General features: G+C 37.1%; 1 protein-coding gene across 4 annotated transcripts in view; it reads right to left on the bottom strand.

The window, feature by feature from the left end:
- Positions 1 to 3,186: 3,186 nt before the first annotated feature.
- IL15 (interleukin 15) overlaps positions 3,187 to 19,557 on the bottom strand; it is a 39,336-nt gene continuing 22,965 nt past the window's right edge. The window contains exons 2-7 of one of the 4 annotated variants that reach the window (XR_009277515.1): positions 13,476 to 13,585; positions 12,983 to 13,064; positions 12,795 to 12,836; positions 11,755 to 11,898; positions 10,942 to 11,200; positions 3,187 to 4,663 (exon numbers count right to left, since the gene is read on the bottom strand). Coding sequence is in view for 3 of the 4 variants with exons in the window: in XM_058837254.1 (XP_058693237.1) it covers positions 11,087 to 11,200; positions 11,755 to 11,898; positions 12,795 to 12,836; positions 12,983 to 13,064; positions 13,447 to 13,585 (521 nt within the window). In the remaining variant the exon portion in view is untranslated. Of the gene's footprint in view, positions 4,664 to 9,327; positions 11,201 to 11,754; positions 11,899 to 12,794; positions 12,837 to 12,982; positions 13,065 to 13,446; positions 13,586 to 19,557 lie in introns of those variants that run through there. The other 3 variants (XM_058837253.1, XM_058837254.1, XM_058837255.1) reach the window with 3 other exon arrangements.

The following is a 19,557-nucleotide window of genomic DNA, read 5'->3' as shown; positions in this document are numbered from 1 at the left end:
GGATTTAAAGCGAGATACTGTTATGATTTAGGCTCATGGTTATAATTTATCATCTGCTGTCTGTTCCCTAAAAGAAGTTGCACAATTGCATGTGTTTCAAGAAAGTTTTTCAATAGACTTGGTGTCACTTGAACACTTACAAGAAGAGGTTATATAGTTTACTGAACTAGACTGAGGTTCTATTTACTGCAACTATTCCTGTGACCTGTTGTTCTGAGGTGCCTCAGGGAGGCAAAGAGTTAGTTTTAGATAAACCTTGTTAAAGGAGAGGAATGGCTGTAAGCCATGCGTGTGGATTTTGACCCCCTGTGTTGGGGGATGGGTATGTGAGCCCTGGATGAAGTTGTCCCACCCCAAACCCCTTGTGAAGGGCAGCCCAGGTGTTCTGATTGAGTTTGAGTCCCTGGGGGGTTTCTCCCTTGTTGTGTTTCTACTGGTCCCTGACCCTGAACTCCACCCTCAAAGGTGGAGACCCTCAAGAGTTCTGTCCCTCAAAAACCCCTGCTGTGCCTCTGTTCGGGGCTCTCTGTTCTGGGTCTGAGTTTGTTCCCATGCTGAATAAATGGTTTCATGAACTGGGAGCCCATCTTGTTAGTGTTCCATGCTGGTCCCCAGAACCTGTGGCTTCCCTGGACGAGATCCTGCAGTTGCAGACTACAACAACCTATCCCCTTTAATTTCCTATAAGTTGTTTGGGAAATCCTCAAACATGTGAAGGGCTAGAATGCAGCAAAGATTTTCCATCTGGTGTTTTTTTTAACTAGTTCTAATGAAATACTAAACACTAATGTACAGCTTAAGCCTCCAATGCTCTTGAGAGCTCAGACTAATCTTTCAGAGTAGGTTTCTTTCTGATAGTACATTCACAGTCAAAACTCAGTTGTATTTTCTGCTGTGGTAGTGTGATAGCTCTGCAGGGAGGAAAGAACTGCACACATTTGTTCATTAACCCTGGCTTTGATAAGAAACCCTTTCTGGGACTGCACAGACACAGAAATGAGAGCACAGGAGAATCCATATCCAGTTTGTTAACCTGGTTGTAAAGCTTACAAATTACTCCTGGACATGTAGTTTGGAAAGCTGTTATCGAACCTGTGCTTTGTCTGCATGGAACTGCAGCATTGCTTAATTGGCATTTTCCCTTTGGATACTTGGTTGAAAAGTTCAGTTTGTCACAGTTAATCTTTAATTCACATTAACTCCAGAATGTGCTTGGTGCACTGAATATGCTGAGTAGTACACATTGAGGATGGAATAATAAATTGAGAGGTCATTTGTGTGCAGTGAAGTGTGATTAGGGATCTCTGTATTCTTCAGGCCTCTGAGCTCAGACACCAAAGAACAACAGCTCTGTACTTACAGTGCATAGAATAGGTGTTGTGGGTTTACCTCTGAGCCAAACTCATCCCCATTTTTTCACTTACACCCCTCCTCATCAGGAGAACTTCCAAAAGTGTTTGCCTGCAATACAGGTGGGTGGTTGAAGAACTAGTTAGATATTTTCAGTAGCAGGGGATAAGAGATGCTCAGGGGTTCTTTGTTGTTTGATTACAGCTCACAGCTGGCAAGAACATGTAGTATGTGCATTGTCTGGTTTCTGCCATTTAACATTGGATCTTATGTGTGTTTACATGAATCCCTAAGAAAGAATGTTACACCTCTAGCAATTCTATGTTTAAAGAAGGACTAGTAAGGTAAGTAGAGAAATTACATATTTATGTCAGCAAGCATAGAAAGAAGATGACTAATTTTGACCTTTATAAATATCTATAAGGTTAAATAGCAAGGGGAAAGGAACTAATTTAAATAGAAAAAGTATTAGTTGTCCCTTCTTTTGAGCCTGGGATCAAGAGTCCGGCCCTAAGTGAGTTTACCACTTTACTGTATTGGGAACATCCTTTTAGCTGAAAGTTGTATCTCTGTTTGAAATGTAACCATTACAGCATAAGAGTTGCTACCAGTGACTCATCTCAGTTATCCTTCTCATTTTCTTTTCCTTTTGCTTTCATAAAACTCTTTCAAATTCCTGAAAATAAGGCATCTAAACAATATAGCATTGACAGCTGTCCACAGCAGAAGAAGGCTGGTGATGCACAGACTTCTATAGATTTTGCTTCTCATCCCAAGGAGTTGTCACCACACTGTTTCACAGCTTCCTTGTTCTAAGGATATTGCCATTCTCACAAACCAGATGAAAGGCTGTGTCCCGGAGGCATGATCAAACCCTGAAGGTGTAACCGTATGCTTTAAGGGATTTCTTTGAAAGCCTAATGCCTAAAAGAAATGCTGGAAGGGAGACTATAAAGAAGGTGATAAGACAAAAAAAAAATAGTAATATGCAAAATGAAAATAAAATTATAGTCATCTGACTCATGTTCAAATAACCTATTTTCCTTATCAGTGTTTAAAAATTTTCTTGTTATTCTTTATTTAAGTCTCTATCCTCAACAAGAGTGTTTCTTCCTGGAAATATATTGAATTTCTAAATGTTGAAATTATTACAGAGAAGTTATAAAAATTCAGACATATGTTTTACAGTAATATTCCCCTGTTAGAATATATTCTGAGACAGTTTTGAGTATTTTTATGTGGAGTAAAAAAGGAGTTAAATCTCCTTTGATTCTAAAAGCACTTGTATTATTTTGGACAACTCAAATTTATGATTTTAATTAATAAAAAGTACTTTCAGATCTTTCATCAAGGAAAAATACAAAAAATTTCAAGCACAAGGTGGGTTTTACCATTATATTTGCAAAACAAGAATGAGTTTGTACAATTAATTTTAGAAGTATTGCCAAAGGTACATATCAAATAGTATTTGAGCAATCTCAAAAATTAAAAAAAGCAATAAACACTTGTATTGAAAGGAGATTGCGTTTTACATTTACACAGGGAATGGAAAATTCTTAATGGCTTTAGATATAGCCAAGTTTTTACTGTTGAGCCAATTTCTCTGGACTTACTCTAAGTTGCTTTTTTTGTTTGTTTGAAGATAGTGTGAGTTGAAAATTCCAATAATCGTTTTTGGAGTACAGAATAAAAAACACTGTAAATTTCTCTCAAGTCCCAAGAAAGTCTGAGAATGTCATCTATATGTTCTTTACATGTGGCTGTATGCCACGAGGTATTTTCCCAGGAACTGTAAAAAATGAAAACTACTTCATTACATGATTTTTGAGAAATAGTTTTTATTCTCTTTTTACAATAACATCAGTAGACTTATAATAAACCTGTAGCTTAAGAAATTGCTTCAGACATTGTTTCAGAAGATTCAATAAGTTTCTGGTAGAAAATATTTTCAACTAAAAAAATAATTTGCAGCTCTGCTTACAAACCAGAAAACAGCCAATAATGATCTTAAGCATGATTAGATTTATGAGCTCATTTGAAATACTTTTGTTGTAGCAACAACTGTGAGTGAATATTGTTTGAAGTAAACACCTTTTCCTTGCAGAAATGTTGTCCAGCTGCACTGTTTGAGTTACAAGTTAAAGCACATGTCCCCATGTTCAACTATTGTGCAGTGTAACTCCCTTAAAGAGAGGAGGGCTGTAGAAGGAAACACATGCAATGCTTTTTATCATGAAACAAGTAGGAAGGGTAAAGGCAGATCTTGTTTTCTATAGTTAATGAACAAAAATATTCCCAACACGGGTTGGCATTGTAAACAGTGAATATGTTACTTAATTCTTACTCTCTTCTTCTCAGAACCTCGAGATTTGCTAGTCTCAGAATTCATGGGCATGACATGCAGCTAAGAAAACAGCTGTGAGTCATTCTTCCTCAGTTTCCCAGAGTGGGTGTTAGAGATTGCAATTGCTGAGGTGGTTTGCAGTTGAAATGCTACTTGCAGATGCTCAGGGAAAAAGGATGCTCTGGTTTCAACATGCAGTTCTCCTTGAGTTCGTCAGGGTGTGCAGGTTTGGAAGATGCAGGTAACAGCTTAGTGAGAGGAGTCTCACTCAGATATCTGAGTGTTACATTCTAAGCATTGTCAATTTTTACATTTAGTGGTTGGAATAACTTTAAGGACCAGAGGGAAAAAGAATACTTTCTATGCCTTCATCCTTTCCTTGTGACTTCATATTGCATATTTGTCAGCAATGCTATTTTTGTCCTGTCCCTTTATGTCAATGCAGCTTAAAATTACTCCTTGCTTTCTGAGACTAAATGCAGACTCCTAAATCCATGTGGCCAAGCCCAAACAGGCTGTGCTGTGCCTGTGGGCCTCCCCACCCTTTCTTTTTATTTATATAGGCATAGAGGCCTTTGATAAAGTCCAGAGAACACAACTTTGAAATTTTTATTTTAAGGCAGCTTTCCTAGGAAAAAACTACCTGTATAACCACCATGCTCCACGATAGTCTCACAGATATCGCCACCCTACATGGCTTGTAATGGCACATCCAGGAGCTCTACTGCACAGAGACAGAAATGATGGCTTCTCAAGAACTGTTTCCAAAGAGCCACTGGCTGATGATGACGGTGCCTTTTCCTTTGCATTTGAGGAGGACAAGTCTTCATTTCCATAGCTTGATTTGCTGTCAGTCACCAGATAACTGAGACCCTCCACAAGCATAACTGGGGAAGCTTAAGTCCCGTCTCTGACACGATTGATGCCTTCTTCATGGAAGCTTTTCTGCTTGAGATTACTTCACCAGTGCTGAAATAAGTGACAGACTATTTAGAGTTATCAGTGCTTCCAGAAGATCCCAGAAAGTCTTGATGGGAAAAAAGGGGACATAAAACTGACAAAAAAACCAAACCCTTTAGGTCTTTAAGACAATGCTTAACATCTGCATCTTATCTGTTATAGCTGGAGATCTTAAAACCTACAAATAACTTCAGGAATTCAATTAATTCTGTCTAAGTTGTCCCAGATAGATCTTCATAATTTATTAGTGGTATAAAATACTGGAGGATGAGGTCCTAAAAAGGATTCATGTGATGTGATAGAACTACAGTACAGCCAAGGGATTTTGGCTAAGTTAACTTATCCAAATGACTTATACCTATTGCTAGGAAGTTTGTCTGGGGTAAAATAAAGCCCGGTCACTGGCCTGCAGTAGGAAGTATGAGAGAGAAATGCTGTCTCAAGACTTCAGTTAAAACTTTAAAATGTCAAATGGTGCATGAAATCAGGAAGCTTGTTACAGAAAAAAGCTGCAGGAATTATTCATAATGATCTAATTTTCTTTGAATTAGTTATAGCATGCTTGCCAAAGGAATAACTAAAGGAAATATAATCTCTCATTTGTTATCTTCAACTAATAAAAGATAAAGAAGATTCTTGGAAAACAGGACGTAAAAAGCCACAATTAAGGTTAATAAGGAGAAGAAATTCACAGCTGTCATAATGGATTATGATTAACACCTGCTATTCAGTATCACTGCCTCAGAGAATTGGGGAATTCTGTGTACTGCTGACTGAACAAACTCATCTGAATGCCTTGAGACTGACCAAAACTATGGTTTGGTTTCTCAGTACTCTATTGAAAAACAGTAGATTATATTAGTCATAAGAAATACTAAATTTCTTTATTTTCTTGATAGATTCATCGGGAAACTAATGGCTCAAAAGATCCCCAAACTGGGATTACTAATATGTCCTGTATTACTGCAAGACTATAGATTTCCAGTAAACTGCAGGATATATGTGACTCTTAGAAGAGCTGGGAAAGGCAACTTTTAAAAAGAATGATTTCTCAGTTTTATCTGTGGCACAGGTACACTGTTTCAATTAATGTTATCATTGTTTGTATTGTATTCTAAAGACATAAGTATATTTTATATTTCTCTTAAATTCTCTTTTGCCAATTTATCAAGGCCTGTCCTGCATGGTAGAGCAGCCATTAAGGTTCTATAAGGCTTACTGACCTTCAATATTTCATCTTGAAAAGCTAAATACAGTTGCTTCCTCCTGAAAAGCTTTAAATAACAAAGCTACAAGCTGATGACTTCACCTCACAACAAAATATTATCTTGGGGTCTAATGAAGGTTCTTTAAACAGCACTGTCAATGTATTTTAAAATTTCATTTCAAAAAAGCATCTTGACATAGAAGAAGTTACTTGCAGTTCTTTGTTTTCCTTTATTAAACTTGTAAAAACAGTTCATTAGAAACAGTTCTGTATATACTGAAGTGGAAAGCCCTAAGGAGTATTGTGTCCCACTAGGAAAATGAAAAAAGGGGAAAAGCTTGTATGGTTGAGGAGTCAGAAGGAAGAAAACCAGTATAAGGTACTAATTTGTATGTTAAAGTTAAAATAAGCTCTTTCAGCCTTTGGAATTTCTCAAGAAAATTCCCAGAAAACCCCCTGATTTCATTTTGTGTTCTAACTTCGTTCCTTTTTCTCCTATATGTTTTTAACATTTAGAAGTAGCGAGCTGCTTGTGTCATGGCACAGTCATCTCAGCAGATTTTTTATTCTTTATTGTACTGCCTCATCTTTCCCCCATTTTTAGAAAGCCAATTGATTCCTGGTTGGCTTGACTTGGTCAAGAAAATACCACATTTAATAAGCACATAGAAGAGGGTGAGGTTATGAAAGATATTTATTTCCTTTTGTCTTTATTTAAGTTGTTAATTATTGGTTTAATTAAGCCTTTTGATAAGAAGAGGTAAATTCTCCAACATCATTTTAGGGAAAATAGTTGGAAGGAGACAGTTTCAAGGTGTTCATTTGAACTTTTTGTTGAAGAAATGCTTAGCTTGCTCATTTATGGCTTTCTTTTCCTTCCTAAGTGCATGAGAGTAAAATTCTGCAGAGTTCATATGAGCAAAGTTTGTTTCTTTTCTGCCTCTAGAGAAGATATAACCCTTTAGACATTACAGGATGTCCCTTTTAAGTATGGCTCAGTGTCATGTTGATGGGTCTCCTAATGCTGTACAGAAATTCCAGCATGTGATTCTGTTCCTATTGCTAGTAAGTTTTGCCTTCATATGTATAAGCCGCAAGTGAAGGCCATTTTGGATAAAAATGAATATTATTTCTGTTCTCAAGAATACCAATACTGACTTGAGGATGCAATGAAATTTGTGTCTCTTGCACTGATTGGATCCACTTGTTCTGAGTAGCAAATTCACTCACATTTAATACTCCTGTCAAGATATCCTGTCATGACCTTGGCTCAGACACTCAGGATAGAAATTTCCAAAAAAAGCTGCCTTTAGTTCCTATAAAGATGAAGACATGAATGATTTAACTGCAGTTCTGAGAAGTACTCTTCGAAATTTACTGATAAACTTTACAATTATTGGAATGATTTTAATTTCACTGTTATCACTTAAGGTGACTTGCACTTATTTTCCTTCCTCTTTGTTCTCATTCCTGTAGTGGAAGTTTCATATTCCTTGTGTTTCTGATACAAGGAAGGGGTTGGGAAGCTCAGTCACCTTTCAGTATAACTGTGAAAAGGGCAAATCTTGTGATATAGGAGTTGTTGATAATTCCAGCTAGGCTAATATTAGGTTGCTTTATTATCATATTGTTCCCATACATTTGTTCCATATTATTCCTATGAGAAATGCAACTAAATTAAATTAAAATTAAGAGCTTCATTTTGTTGTGGTCCTGCCCACATTAAACTAGAAAAGGATTTAAGTCCAAGAAAGAGATTCACTAGGATGATAGGGGTTTTAGTTTGAGGTTTGTGGACAGTAGAACCACAGTAACTGTGATGAAGCTGCCTGGATAAATGAGTTGACTAACAACTATATTTGTGTACTTGGAATGGGTAGTGATGTGATTTTCTAGGGCCATGTGTCCTAGGAGACACTGTTCAGGTTTCTATGGTAGCTACCCACCTTGGGTGCTATTAAATCTTGAACCTGAATCGTTGGTTGAAGGTTGAAACACTGCTTTATCCATGGAGAATACCAAGGATAACTTATAATGGATAATATATATATACATATATCAAATACACTGTTTTCGCGCCATCGTTAGTGTTACCTCTGTACATTGGGCTGGCTGACTCAAATATTCATTTTCTCTGAGCTTTTGCCACATGGAGCTGGAATGGATCTTAGAGTACATTTCTATGCTGTTATTTTTCTCACGTAGAACGTCATATGAACAAGATGGATCATCTGAAATTGCTGTTGATCCCCCAGCTATCTCACTGTAGGCAAAGAATTCCCTCTTCTATATTTCCCTCAAAACAGTGAAGGTCCTAACAAGAAAGGTATCTGCAGTTCAGAATTTAAAATGTCTGTGAAATCATCTGAACAGTACCTGATCAACAGGTGCTCAAACATTTTGGAGCCACTAGAGGCAACATTCTATGGATGAACAACTCATATTTATCTTCAGGGTCCAATAAAACAATAAAAGAAGGCAGAGGATGTCAGACATCATCTGCACTAGTGCTACTTGCAGTTGTACTTGCTACTATCCTGTTAGGATATAGACAAGAAATGTGGATATTAAGTACTAGGAATGGAAAGGAAAAGCAGATTTTAAATTTTTGTAAAGTCAAGAACACAGTACTACGTAGTGCAAATCTTTGATGGAGGAGCATTTTTCTTCTCTTCTGGTGTCAAAAGGTAAAGTTATTGTTATTTCTGTACATAGAAACACTCTGCTATGAGTTACCTTAGTCCCCTAACTGAGAAGGATTCATTGGAGAAAGTATAGTATTAATCTTTTCCTTAATATATGCCAACAACTGTTGGAAAATATTATCCAGTAAATGCCACACAAATAACTCAGCCTTGTGTAGAAGAAATACCTTCTTCAACCTGGGGATGTTTACTTCAAAAGTAGCCACTCTGAATCAGTTTCTACCGTTCTGCCTGCAGGACTAACAAGTTAGATCAGATGTGACCATGTTTTAGTCATATTGAAACTTTTTCTTTGGAGTTCATATAAATTTCCTAACTGAAAACAAACAAACGAAAACAAAAAAAAGGAAAAGGAAAAGGAAAAGGAAAAGGAAAAGGAAAAGGAAAAGGAAAAGGAAAAGGAAAAGGAAAAGGAAAAGGAAAAGGAAAAGGAAAAGGAAAAGGAAAAGGAAAAGGAAAAGGAAAAGGAAAAGGAAAAGGAAAAGGAAAAGGAAAAGGAAAAGGAAAAGGAAAAGGAAAAGGAGGGAAGGGAAGGGAAGGGAAGGGAAGGGAAGGGAAGGGAAGGGAAGGGAAGGGAAGGGAAGGGAAGGGAAGGGAAGGGAAGGGAAGGGAAGGGAAGGGAAGGGAAGGGAAGGGAAGGGAAGGGAAGGGAAGGGAAGGGAAGGGAAGGGAAGGGAAGGGAAGGGAAGGGAAGGGAAGGGAAGGGAAGGGAAGGGAAGGGAAGGGAAGGGAAGGGAAGGGAAGGGAAGGGAAGGGAAGGGAAGGGAAGGGAAACAAAAACCCAACCAAATAACAAGGCAACCTTAATTTAGTCCATCCTTTATATCAATGAGATAATTTATTATAACCATTGGACTCAGGATGTAGTAAAGCTTTCAGATGGCTGCTTAGCTCTCAGGGAAAAGAAAGTCCTAACATATCCTAAAATATGCTGGAGATCCAGATTAGCAAATGGCCTTTTTTCATCCCAGAAAATGCACCTAGACCAGGTGGAGATAAAATGAAATAAAAGGGATATGGCCAGTGTCCAACAGAAAGTGGCTAACAGGGTGACAAGCTGAGTGGTCACAGACTTAGCAATATTCTTTGGAAAGATAAATTCAGTCTTTAACATACTTATCATTGGTAAATGAGTTAATGAAAACCAAAATAAAATTAATCAGGAAATTGATTTTCGAAATGGTCAAGATAAAGGAAACTCTGAGCAAAGAAGCTCTTTTGTTCATGAGTATATTGCTTCCCTCTCAAAGCTAGAAATAAGGAAAGTCTCTTTATCTCTTTGATTACAGACCAAAGCTGTAACTTGGTGTTACCTTTCCTGTGCACATGATGTCAGGTTAAGAAAAATCATATTCAGTGCATACCACTGAATTAAGGAAAAATTTAAAATGTAGGACTATTTTATTTCATCCAAACTATGTAAGAAACACTTCTGGTTTTGATGTTTTGTGGTGGCAAATCATTTACTTATTTTGTGATTTGTCTACCAGTGATTAATGCTGATGTCAACATGCTTATGAATTTACCAATCTGTTTGTCTTCAAGTCTCCTGGAAGATTACATCCCACATGCTCACATTTATGTTCTGCCTCTTGCAGTTTACTGGAGATTTATCTCCTCAGAGTGCTAAAGATTGACTGTTGGGAGCATCCCAACAATAAAAGAGAAGGAGGCAGTGTGTTTGTTGCCATAATGAGATTGAAACTTCTTTCCCAGTAAGTAGACAGCTGAATGACTCAGCCATTTATCAGCTGAGGATAGAGAAATGGAGGCGCCTAGAGAAAAGAACTAGTTATTATGGATGGCAGCTGGTATGACATGGATATGAATCATGAGGAAGCCAGTTAGTTTAGGAAGAGCCCAAAGGAGACTGTGAAACATTGGAGAAATACCAGAGGACAGGTGACTGCATTGAGTCTTATATTATTATTATTTCCAATAATTGGTCAAAAGTGATTCATGTCTTCAAAGTTCTTTCCCAAGAGGATACTAAAGTTACAAACCCTCCTTCACAGATGAGATTTCTACCACATAGAATTCTTTTTTTTTTTTTTTAAGTGTGTAAGAGACTTAGTCACCTCCTTTATACAGAGAATTAAATTAACACTGCTTTGGTTGACATCTCAATTGAAACCTTTGGTAACTGATAAAGTAGTTTTAGTCATTACATTAATGAATAAAGTCATATTAGAGGTAACAAATGAAGGAATAGAACATCTTGTTGTTGGATAGTAGAACCAAACACCAGTTTTACCTTCTGAAAGAAGACTAGAGATAGAATTGTATAAAAGGGGGAAAAGGCGAGGAAGAGATTTTACATAAATACTCTAATTTTTGACTTTGAGTTCTTGGGTAGAAGAAGTAATTGAGTTTACCTGAAAATCACAATAGAAACAGATATATTAAGAGATAGACAAGAGGATTGTAAATTATTTTCTTTTTCTGGTTTATTTTTGGTGATAATTAATTTCTCTGACGGTGTTCATGTAAGAGTCTTGTTTCCCAGCTTGTGACTTTTGGTCAGTGTTTGCAATCCCTCTGTATAACCTTCACAAAATTCTGTACAAATTCTGTAAAATTTTTTTCTTCATATTCTTCACACTCTTTGCATTTTTCTGATTTTGTAGAAGTCAACTGAAAAACAAAATGCAATAGTAAAGCAGAATACCAATCCATTGGTTCTGATAGAGAATTAATCTTTTTGCCCTATTTTTGTGAATAATTCCAATACAGGAAAAGACTACCGAAAATTCTAGTGCAGGCTTACATGGTAGTTTGGTCTGTGCAGTTCCTGGCTTACTTTTTGAATAAGATCATCTTTGAGAGGTACATCAGTTCAATGAAAGATGCAAATGACTGTCCCTCTGAAAATAAGGATACTTTTCCCTGTGTGTCTCACATATCTGACTGCAGGTACTGAAGCTACAAACTGTGATACACACACATTCAAACACCCTGACATATGTAAGCATGCACAAAAGTATTTGCTTTGATGGGAATCCTGAAAGCGTTTTTCTAAAAACTACTGATCTCATCTCTGATTTTTTATTATTATGTGCACAGGTTATTGGAATCTCATTAGTTTTCATCTCTAACATCCCACCATTTATGTAACAAAAGAGGTATTTCTGCTACCAAAGAAACATTTTTGATTTGTGCTTTTTCTGCAGACTATTGGTGTTGTTTACCTTATTTTTTTCAAAAGTTTCATTTCCATTTTTCCATATGTTCCACACATCCTGTGTTTTACTACAGTTTTTTATACGACATTCTTGAATTATCACTTCTGTCTCTAAGAAAAAGCACCTCATTACAAGTTCTTGGCATTCTTCCTGAAAAAAAACCAAAACAGTTGCAATAGTTTTATGATTAAAAAGGAATAAGTAAATGTAGGACATAATTTGTGATATAATTTAAAACACAAGTATGATATAAGTGATATATAATGTAAGATAAAATCAGCCACAAAGAGGCTGATTTTTACTTACTAGACATCATTTTCATACTTACATTCATTTCATATTTTCATTCTTACGTTCATTACTATTTTCGTGCTATTTGAATATCGGCAGAGATGGGCTATGAGACCCAAGAAGAAAAAGGCCAAGCAGTTTACTAAGATGAGGTGAGACATAGTGTCTTAGTGAAGAACATAGGAAAATAATTAGGATAGGAACCTGGCACATAACTAAACATAGTGGAATTAAATTAACATTATTTTTAGTAGTCTAAATACTTTAACTCAGAAATCTGAATTCGAAATGGGTAAGGGAGTAGAGGAAGTAGGTAATGTTCCCTTAAATTACAAATTAATCCCAGCATTATTTTAGCATTGTTTGCTTTGATAAAATAATTTTTTGAATCACACAAACACAGAATGGTTTGAGTTGGAAGGGGCTGTAAAGAACCTGTACTTCCAACCTCTCTGCTATGCACAGGAACACCTTTCTGTAGGCCAGGTTGCTCAAAGCCTATCCAGTGTGGCCTTGACCATCCCTTTCAATTAATTAATTTTAGTAGCAGATGACTAAATAAAAATAATTAATACCTGCTTGCATAATTTATCATAAGTGCTTTGATTAGAAGAACTGTTTATTCCAAGGCAAATTATTTTATTTTAGACATGTTTATTGAATTAGAATAAGTCTGCTTTAGGAGATAATTCCTAGTAATGAAATGAAACCGCCACATTAAACATTAGTTGTGGTTATATGTGAAGTTTACTTACATCCTCATCTGCGTTTGCAGTGTATAAACTGACATCAATATCCTACAAAAAACCAAGAGTTTGAATTATAAACATTAGCTAACAAACACCATCCCTTTCCCTCTCACTCACACTTAGCTGAGTGCAGTGCTAAATGTTTTATTAAGTCTTCTTCTATGATTATATGAAATGCTGTTTTATGAACTTACTTTGGATGTCTTGATCCTTTCCAAATCTTTAAGAACTTCTGCCCACTTGCAATGACCTGCTTCCGTCTTTGGTACATAAGCACTAGAACAGAAGAAACAGAGTGACCATTAGGCTAAACAGGAGATATCTACAACCTTTATGCTGAAAAAAGACAGCATTATAAGATACTACAGATATGTTGTTTACATGTAAATAGATATGTTAAATGTTTGGGTCAAGCAAGCATATTTGACAAATCATAAAATCACATAAAATCTGTATGTCATGTCACACACTGTATAAACAATGTGGGTTGTTTAAAAGGCCAGATTTATAGAATATAATGCAAGAGAAAGGTTTGATTACCTGATGTAAAATACCTAAAATTCCTTTAAAGTGTAAAAATAAAATTCCAAATCCACTCTCTGAAGGGACTGGAGACAAGCAACAGCTGTGATAGTAAAAATAAATAATTTGTAATTACTGTCTGATTGGCATTGACTTTGTAGTTACCACAGGAAGAAGATGATTAGTCCCATCCCACTCTTTAAAAGGCAAAAGCAATGGCTGTTCAGAAGCCGATACAGCGGATACTGCAGACAAACATTTTTCAGGTGTGTTTTCTGAAAGACACAACCAAGGTGATACCTTGTCACAATTTGATTCCACAGATTTTTGCTTTAGTACTGACTTAATTAACCAATTTGCCAAGATTTCCAATAAAGACAAAACCCTGTTGTGTGTAGCTGGAAAGACCAACTGCTTTGCAGCTTGGAAAAATACATAATCACTTTACCAAACAGTTGGTAGAAAATCAGATGCTGAAGGCACACTGTGAAAACCTGAACTCATCCTGAGATCCCTATTTATTTATCAGTTCATACTGCAGGCTGCAATTTAATGCAGACACAATATTAAAGAACTTTTGCCTTCCACCTCTCCCCGGCTACTATTCATTACCCAAATTCAAAGAATTACCTACAACATTAACTCCAATATTGCGGTTGCATTTATGTGAGGCTCTACATCGAATGCATCAAATACTATAGTTTTGTGTACAAATGTTAAATAAATATTTAGATAGAGTGTATACTTACATTGCTTTACACAGTGTGTGTCTAATAGTGGGCAGTGATGCATTAAAGAATGTGCGCAATGGAGTTTAGCCACTGGAAATAAGGAAAAGCTGTGAGAAGCTGTGCTTTGTCCATCAGGAAACATTTCCCCGTGCACAGCTTGTTCCAAACTCACAAGCCCTTTGATTTAGCTGATAAAGTTCCCTCACAGGCTTACGTTAATTTTCTGCTGCAGAGCAATGGTTTTGACCCAAGGTTTTATTGCTTATTGTACATGCAATACTCTATAACTGACTCAAATGATGTTTCTTTAGTAGTAGTTTCTTTACCTGCTACTTGCAAGTAAATATTTAAAAATGGACATAAAAAGAGAACATAAAAAAACAAGAGCCAGCATTGTGCAGTGGTAAAAATATTCAAATATTGGAGGTCAGTCCATCACTATCAGGATTGCAGCTCACTTGCTGAAAGCCACCTTAGTAAAGCAGAGCCAGGAGAGTAGTGATCACATGTGTGACAGGACTTCTGGAGAGTATTTGTAACAAATATTTGCTACTCTCTTAAACAGAAAATGCTTTAAATACATTGCAATTATTGTTTCCAAGCCCCAAAGATATAGGTGAAATAGCATAATTACCTAATCCTACATAAATTTCCACATTTGATAATGGGACACAGTGTCAGTCCCTTTTATTGTCCCCTTGGTTGTCCTAAACCTGTTAAATAAGAGCTATGTAAATAAATTATTCTTTGACAATCTGAACTGCAGTAAGGACAGAGCAAGTAATATCTCCTACATATTCTGAACAATTTCCACATGGAGGATGCTGTGTTATGGTCAGCCAAAGTAGGTCTACTAGCAAAGCTAAACCTGTCACTCCAACCACATCAAATGGAAATTGAAAATATGTGAGTACTAAACCCAAAATATTAAGTACTTATAAATGTATATTTTTCAAATATACAGGAAAACAAGGAAAAATAATTATTAACAGCTTGGATATGGTCAAAAGAGCTAAATCATTTTATGACAGAAAGGCTTTAACCTTTTCACAGTTAACATTTATTTGAAGTTGCCATGTTATTTCTTTTGGGTTTGGATTTTGTTCATTTGTTTTTGTTAAATCGGCATACTAACTGCTTGCATTTGATATGCTAATCCTTAGAAAATATTCTGTTTTGGTTGGGTTTGGGGTATTTATTATTATTATTACTAGTAGTAGTAGTAGTAGTAGTATTTAAGTGAAGTTCAGAAGTAGCCTTATGGGGAAACTCCAAGTACATTTAAAGAAATTTTAAACCTGATTGGTGGATAAGCTGAAGAAAACATGTTTTAACCCCAAATTTTAAGAAAATAATTTAAAGTATACTAGAAATATTTTACAATAGCTAAACATTTTTATCATTCATTCTACAAGACAGTTTTTATTAAATGAGATGAGGTGGCCACAAATTAAAATATTAAATACTTATGATGAGTCCATAAGCACAAATCAGCTTTGTAATTTATAATTAGTGTTATTGGACCTTAAAAAGCTGATTTGACAGGGAGTCCCAGTCTGAATGCATTGTCAAATTTATCCTGCAGAACAAAGTATTCATGGTGAGGAAATACTATATTATAATATTAAGTGAATAATGGTCCAGGGTTATCATTAGTTTGTCATTTGTTTCCTATTTTAAATTATTGTTCCCTGTAATGACACTGCAACAATGTATTCTTAATGATTAAATGTTGTCTGCATCTTTGGTTTCCTTAAATATTGTAGGTAACCTTTATTGTAATAAAATTATAAATACTAATGTAAAATAAATGCTAAGTTTTTAGAAGTAATAGAAATCTTGTACTGATGATAAATATGTGAAAAATATACTACATGCATACTCTAAAGGGTTCTCCATTTATTCATAAAGAGGTTCTAATGTCAACTACATCCCCCAACACACACCTTTCATCAATGCAGGGCCATTTTCTACTTGAATTTATTAATTATTTCATCTAAACCATTATTCAACAACAGAAGCATTGCTAGCTGGCTTAGAAGCTTTTAAAAATTGTTCTCCTGCCTTGAACACATAATGTTGCAATGTAAAACTCTTCTTTGGACAATGTCTGGTTCTGATTTCTTTGTGTAATCATTAACTAATTATTCTCTGTCTTGCTTACATCCCTGGTATTTAAACTTGTGAACATTGGACAAAGGAGTAGCTCATATTTCCAGATATAATTTTTTTTCTGGAGCTTGTGTCCTGATTACTTGCTACTCTAAAGTCTTTTGAAGTGGGTATATCCTCTTCCAAAAAGTAGTTATGATATACACAATAAAGTTTGGGAAGCATTTTTGTATAACAGAAAAGCTAAGCATTTTAAGAGCAGTTACCTCTGAGTGATATCTAAGGTAAAGTAGTATTGTTTTCTCTTTAAACCAAAATGTACAAGCAAAGCAAAAAAATCTAATAATCTATAAGCAGATGTAAAAAACTTTCTTTGGCAAAGCAGAAATAGCCAATGACTTTGCTGATTTGGCTGTCATAGAAACAATAATCTAAGTTACTCAAAAGAAAATATTAATGGCTTTTTACAGTATTAAAGTTACATGTGATAGAAAATACAGACAGTTAAAATTACATGTTTCTGCCTAAATACCATATGTGTAAACTTCTTTATTAATATTTTATTATAAATGTCTGTTTGAATCCTTGAGGTGAGATATTCATAAACAAGAAAGTTTCTTTCCTGGCTATGCCATTTGATGCTATTGGCAAAAGTCTTCTCTTTTTTCTCCTTATTTTGAACTGTATTTTTACTCTTTATTTATATCTTTATTCCTCATCTGCTTCCTCGTTCTTGAAAATGAGTGACCAGAAACATACAATGTACTCAGATCTTATTAGGGATTTGGAAACTGGTGATAATAGTTTCTGTGGGAAAAAGGGAACTACTGCCATTGTTTTCTTCATGACTGTATTGCACTGTTGGCTCAGACCTCAATATGTTCCCCAGCCAGAACTTTATGTCCACGTCTTTCAAACTCCTGGAATGTCCTGAGAGTCTTTCACCATTTGCAGAAAACCCTCACACTACAAAAAACTCCAGAGCCTTGAAGTCTAACCTTCTTAATTTTTGGTTACTCCCAAATTTTCTGTAATTTCTTGACTTTTGCACACAGCTCTTTCCTTTCCTTGTTCCCATAAGCAAATCAGCATTCTCAAACACCTCTCTCTTGGAACAAACTATTTCCCCATTTCTCATCATCATTCTGTAGTACAAAAGACTTCTTGCACATTATTTATTATTATTATTTTAGTCAGTCTCTTCTTCTCCCCTGTTCTACAAAGACATGTCCTCAGCATTTTCTCTCTGGCTTCCTGTGCAGCAAAGCACTTTAAATCTTCTATTCTCTGTTACTGCTGCAAATTTCATTCTAAAATCTGACCATCACCTCCAGCTCTCTCCAGTCCTTTGACATTTTATTGAGCAATGTCTCATGCATAACATAGGGGTCTTTTTAGATCCATATTCAAGTACTGTCTATAGCATGTAGAGATGAGTTTTACACCCACTCATTGGTGTTGTCACAGAAATTCTTAAACAGTATTTATTTTGCCACAATAATTAGAGCCTCCTTTAGAGAACTGTGCCTCCTCCTCCAACAAAATCTCACCCCATGTCTCTTGTTTGGCTATCCTCTGCTTGTTGTCTCCACTAATTAATTGTTCTGTCCTCTTGCTCTAGTGCAATTACCTTCAAGGAGACCAAGCACCAAGTAGCTGCACAGCTACAACAGTAGTGCATCTATTTAAGGTTTTTGTATTGTGCATAATATTGGAGCTCCTTCTCCCTGCCCAGAAGCATATAGAATGTCACTAGGGGAACTGAACCAGCTGGGATGGATAGTGGCTTAGCTCAGGTGACTTGTACAGAAGGCATAAACCTGAGAGGCAGGATATTGAAAGGATGGCAATTAGGATGCTACTGGGGTCATTCCATAATAAACCATGTTTTTGGTTGTGGCTCTCAGTTGGTTCAGGACCTATCACATATAAGGTCATGTCCCTGGTTCGCATTTACGATTGGACCCCTGCCCTCAGGTACCTCTATATATTGTTAAGTTCACCACGCCCCTTGGATTTTGGAGCTTGCCACCAGAACATGTGGTTTCTGCAGTAGTTCTACCATCATTGAAGTATTTCAGGCAACTCCATCATTCCCATCCCTCTATTTTGCCATGCTCACCCAGCCAGACTGGACTCGGAGTTGCAGCAAGCTGACTGTGACAATTGACGCCTGAACAGGGACTCCCACATTGGGAGATCTCTAGGGATGGGTTTGGCTGGGTCTTGGCCAAACCAGTAGGACTTTTCTCTTTGCTGTGGATTATTTCATCAGACCTGACACTTTTTGGTGACAGACATCAGAGGATGACCAGCTGTCTTGGAGGATGCCTGCTAGGAATGAGAGTGAGTGGAGATAGGAAGAGCTTTTCCCATCGCTCCTACCCCAACAGGGGGGCATATCCCACCCCATCCAGGTTTTGCTGCTTTGCAGGATGTGCTTAAGGCCTTCCACATTAGAGAGGGAAGTATATGGACAACAAGCTACTTTTAGCAGACCATGGGAAGAAGGTTGGAAAGTGCGAGCTGAAAATCCTGATAAAATGGGTTTTGTGCTATTTCTCGGCTGCTGCAGAGCTGGCTGTCGCTGCTCTGCGTGGCACTGCGGGAAACTGCTCAGACTGTGATATCTTTTCAGTGGAATTTTGGGACTCAGTGGGAATCAGGCTGTATGATTTAATGACTAGGAGAGACCCTCCAGCACCTTGCTTGCTACCTGCCTTTCATGCAATTCTTGAGACCCTTAAAGACAAAGGGAAAAAGCAGCAAAAATCCAACTCCAATTCCACCTCCCAACACCAGACTGCTTTTAACCCTTCAAACCCTGGAGACAGATCATGAGAGCAAAGCCCATCATATTGCACACAGGAGCCCGTACAATTTGTAACTCCCATCATTTCGTGTTCTCTCCCTTCTCACCCTTTGGACTACCTTGGAGTGGGATACAGGGCCAAAATTTCCAGTGCACTAAGAGGAAACATCGGTTTGCCCTGTTACTCTGCACCCTGTGTCCACCTCCAACTCCTCTGTATGGGGCCCAAGATGACCACACCATCCTGGACCCTTCCCCCTCCACTCTCCTAGAATCTTCAACAACGCACCCTCCTCCCTATTCACCCAAAGCACGACCTGGTAAGGACCCTCCTGCTGCCCTGAGCCGTGCTGTCTCAAGTTTCCCCCCTTGGTTCCACCCCTCTGGCTCCAGATCCTGCTGCCCCCTCTCCAGGCAGCTCCACCATGGCCTCGAGCACGCCCCTCTGTGGGGGCCGAACCACACCCACCTCAACCCAAACACCGCTCTCCAACATGGCAGCACCCCTGTGGCTGGTGCCAACAACCAAACGCTGCCGCCACCCATCCTGCAACAAAGCCATTATGCTTGTGACCTCCCCTCAGAAGAGGAC

This window comes from Poecile atricapillus, chromosome 4 (assembly GCF_030490865.1).
Source record: "Poecile atricapillus isolate bPoeAtr1 chromosome 4, bPoeAtr1.hap1, whole genome shotgun sequence".
In the NCBI taxonomy this organism is placed as follows: domain Eukaryota; kingdom Metazoa; phylum Chordata; class Aves; order Passeriformes; family Paridae; genus Poecile; species Poecile atricapillus.
Note: the sequence above shows the minus strand (reverse complement) of the source record. Positions and strands in the feature narration are given on the sequence as shown.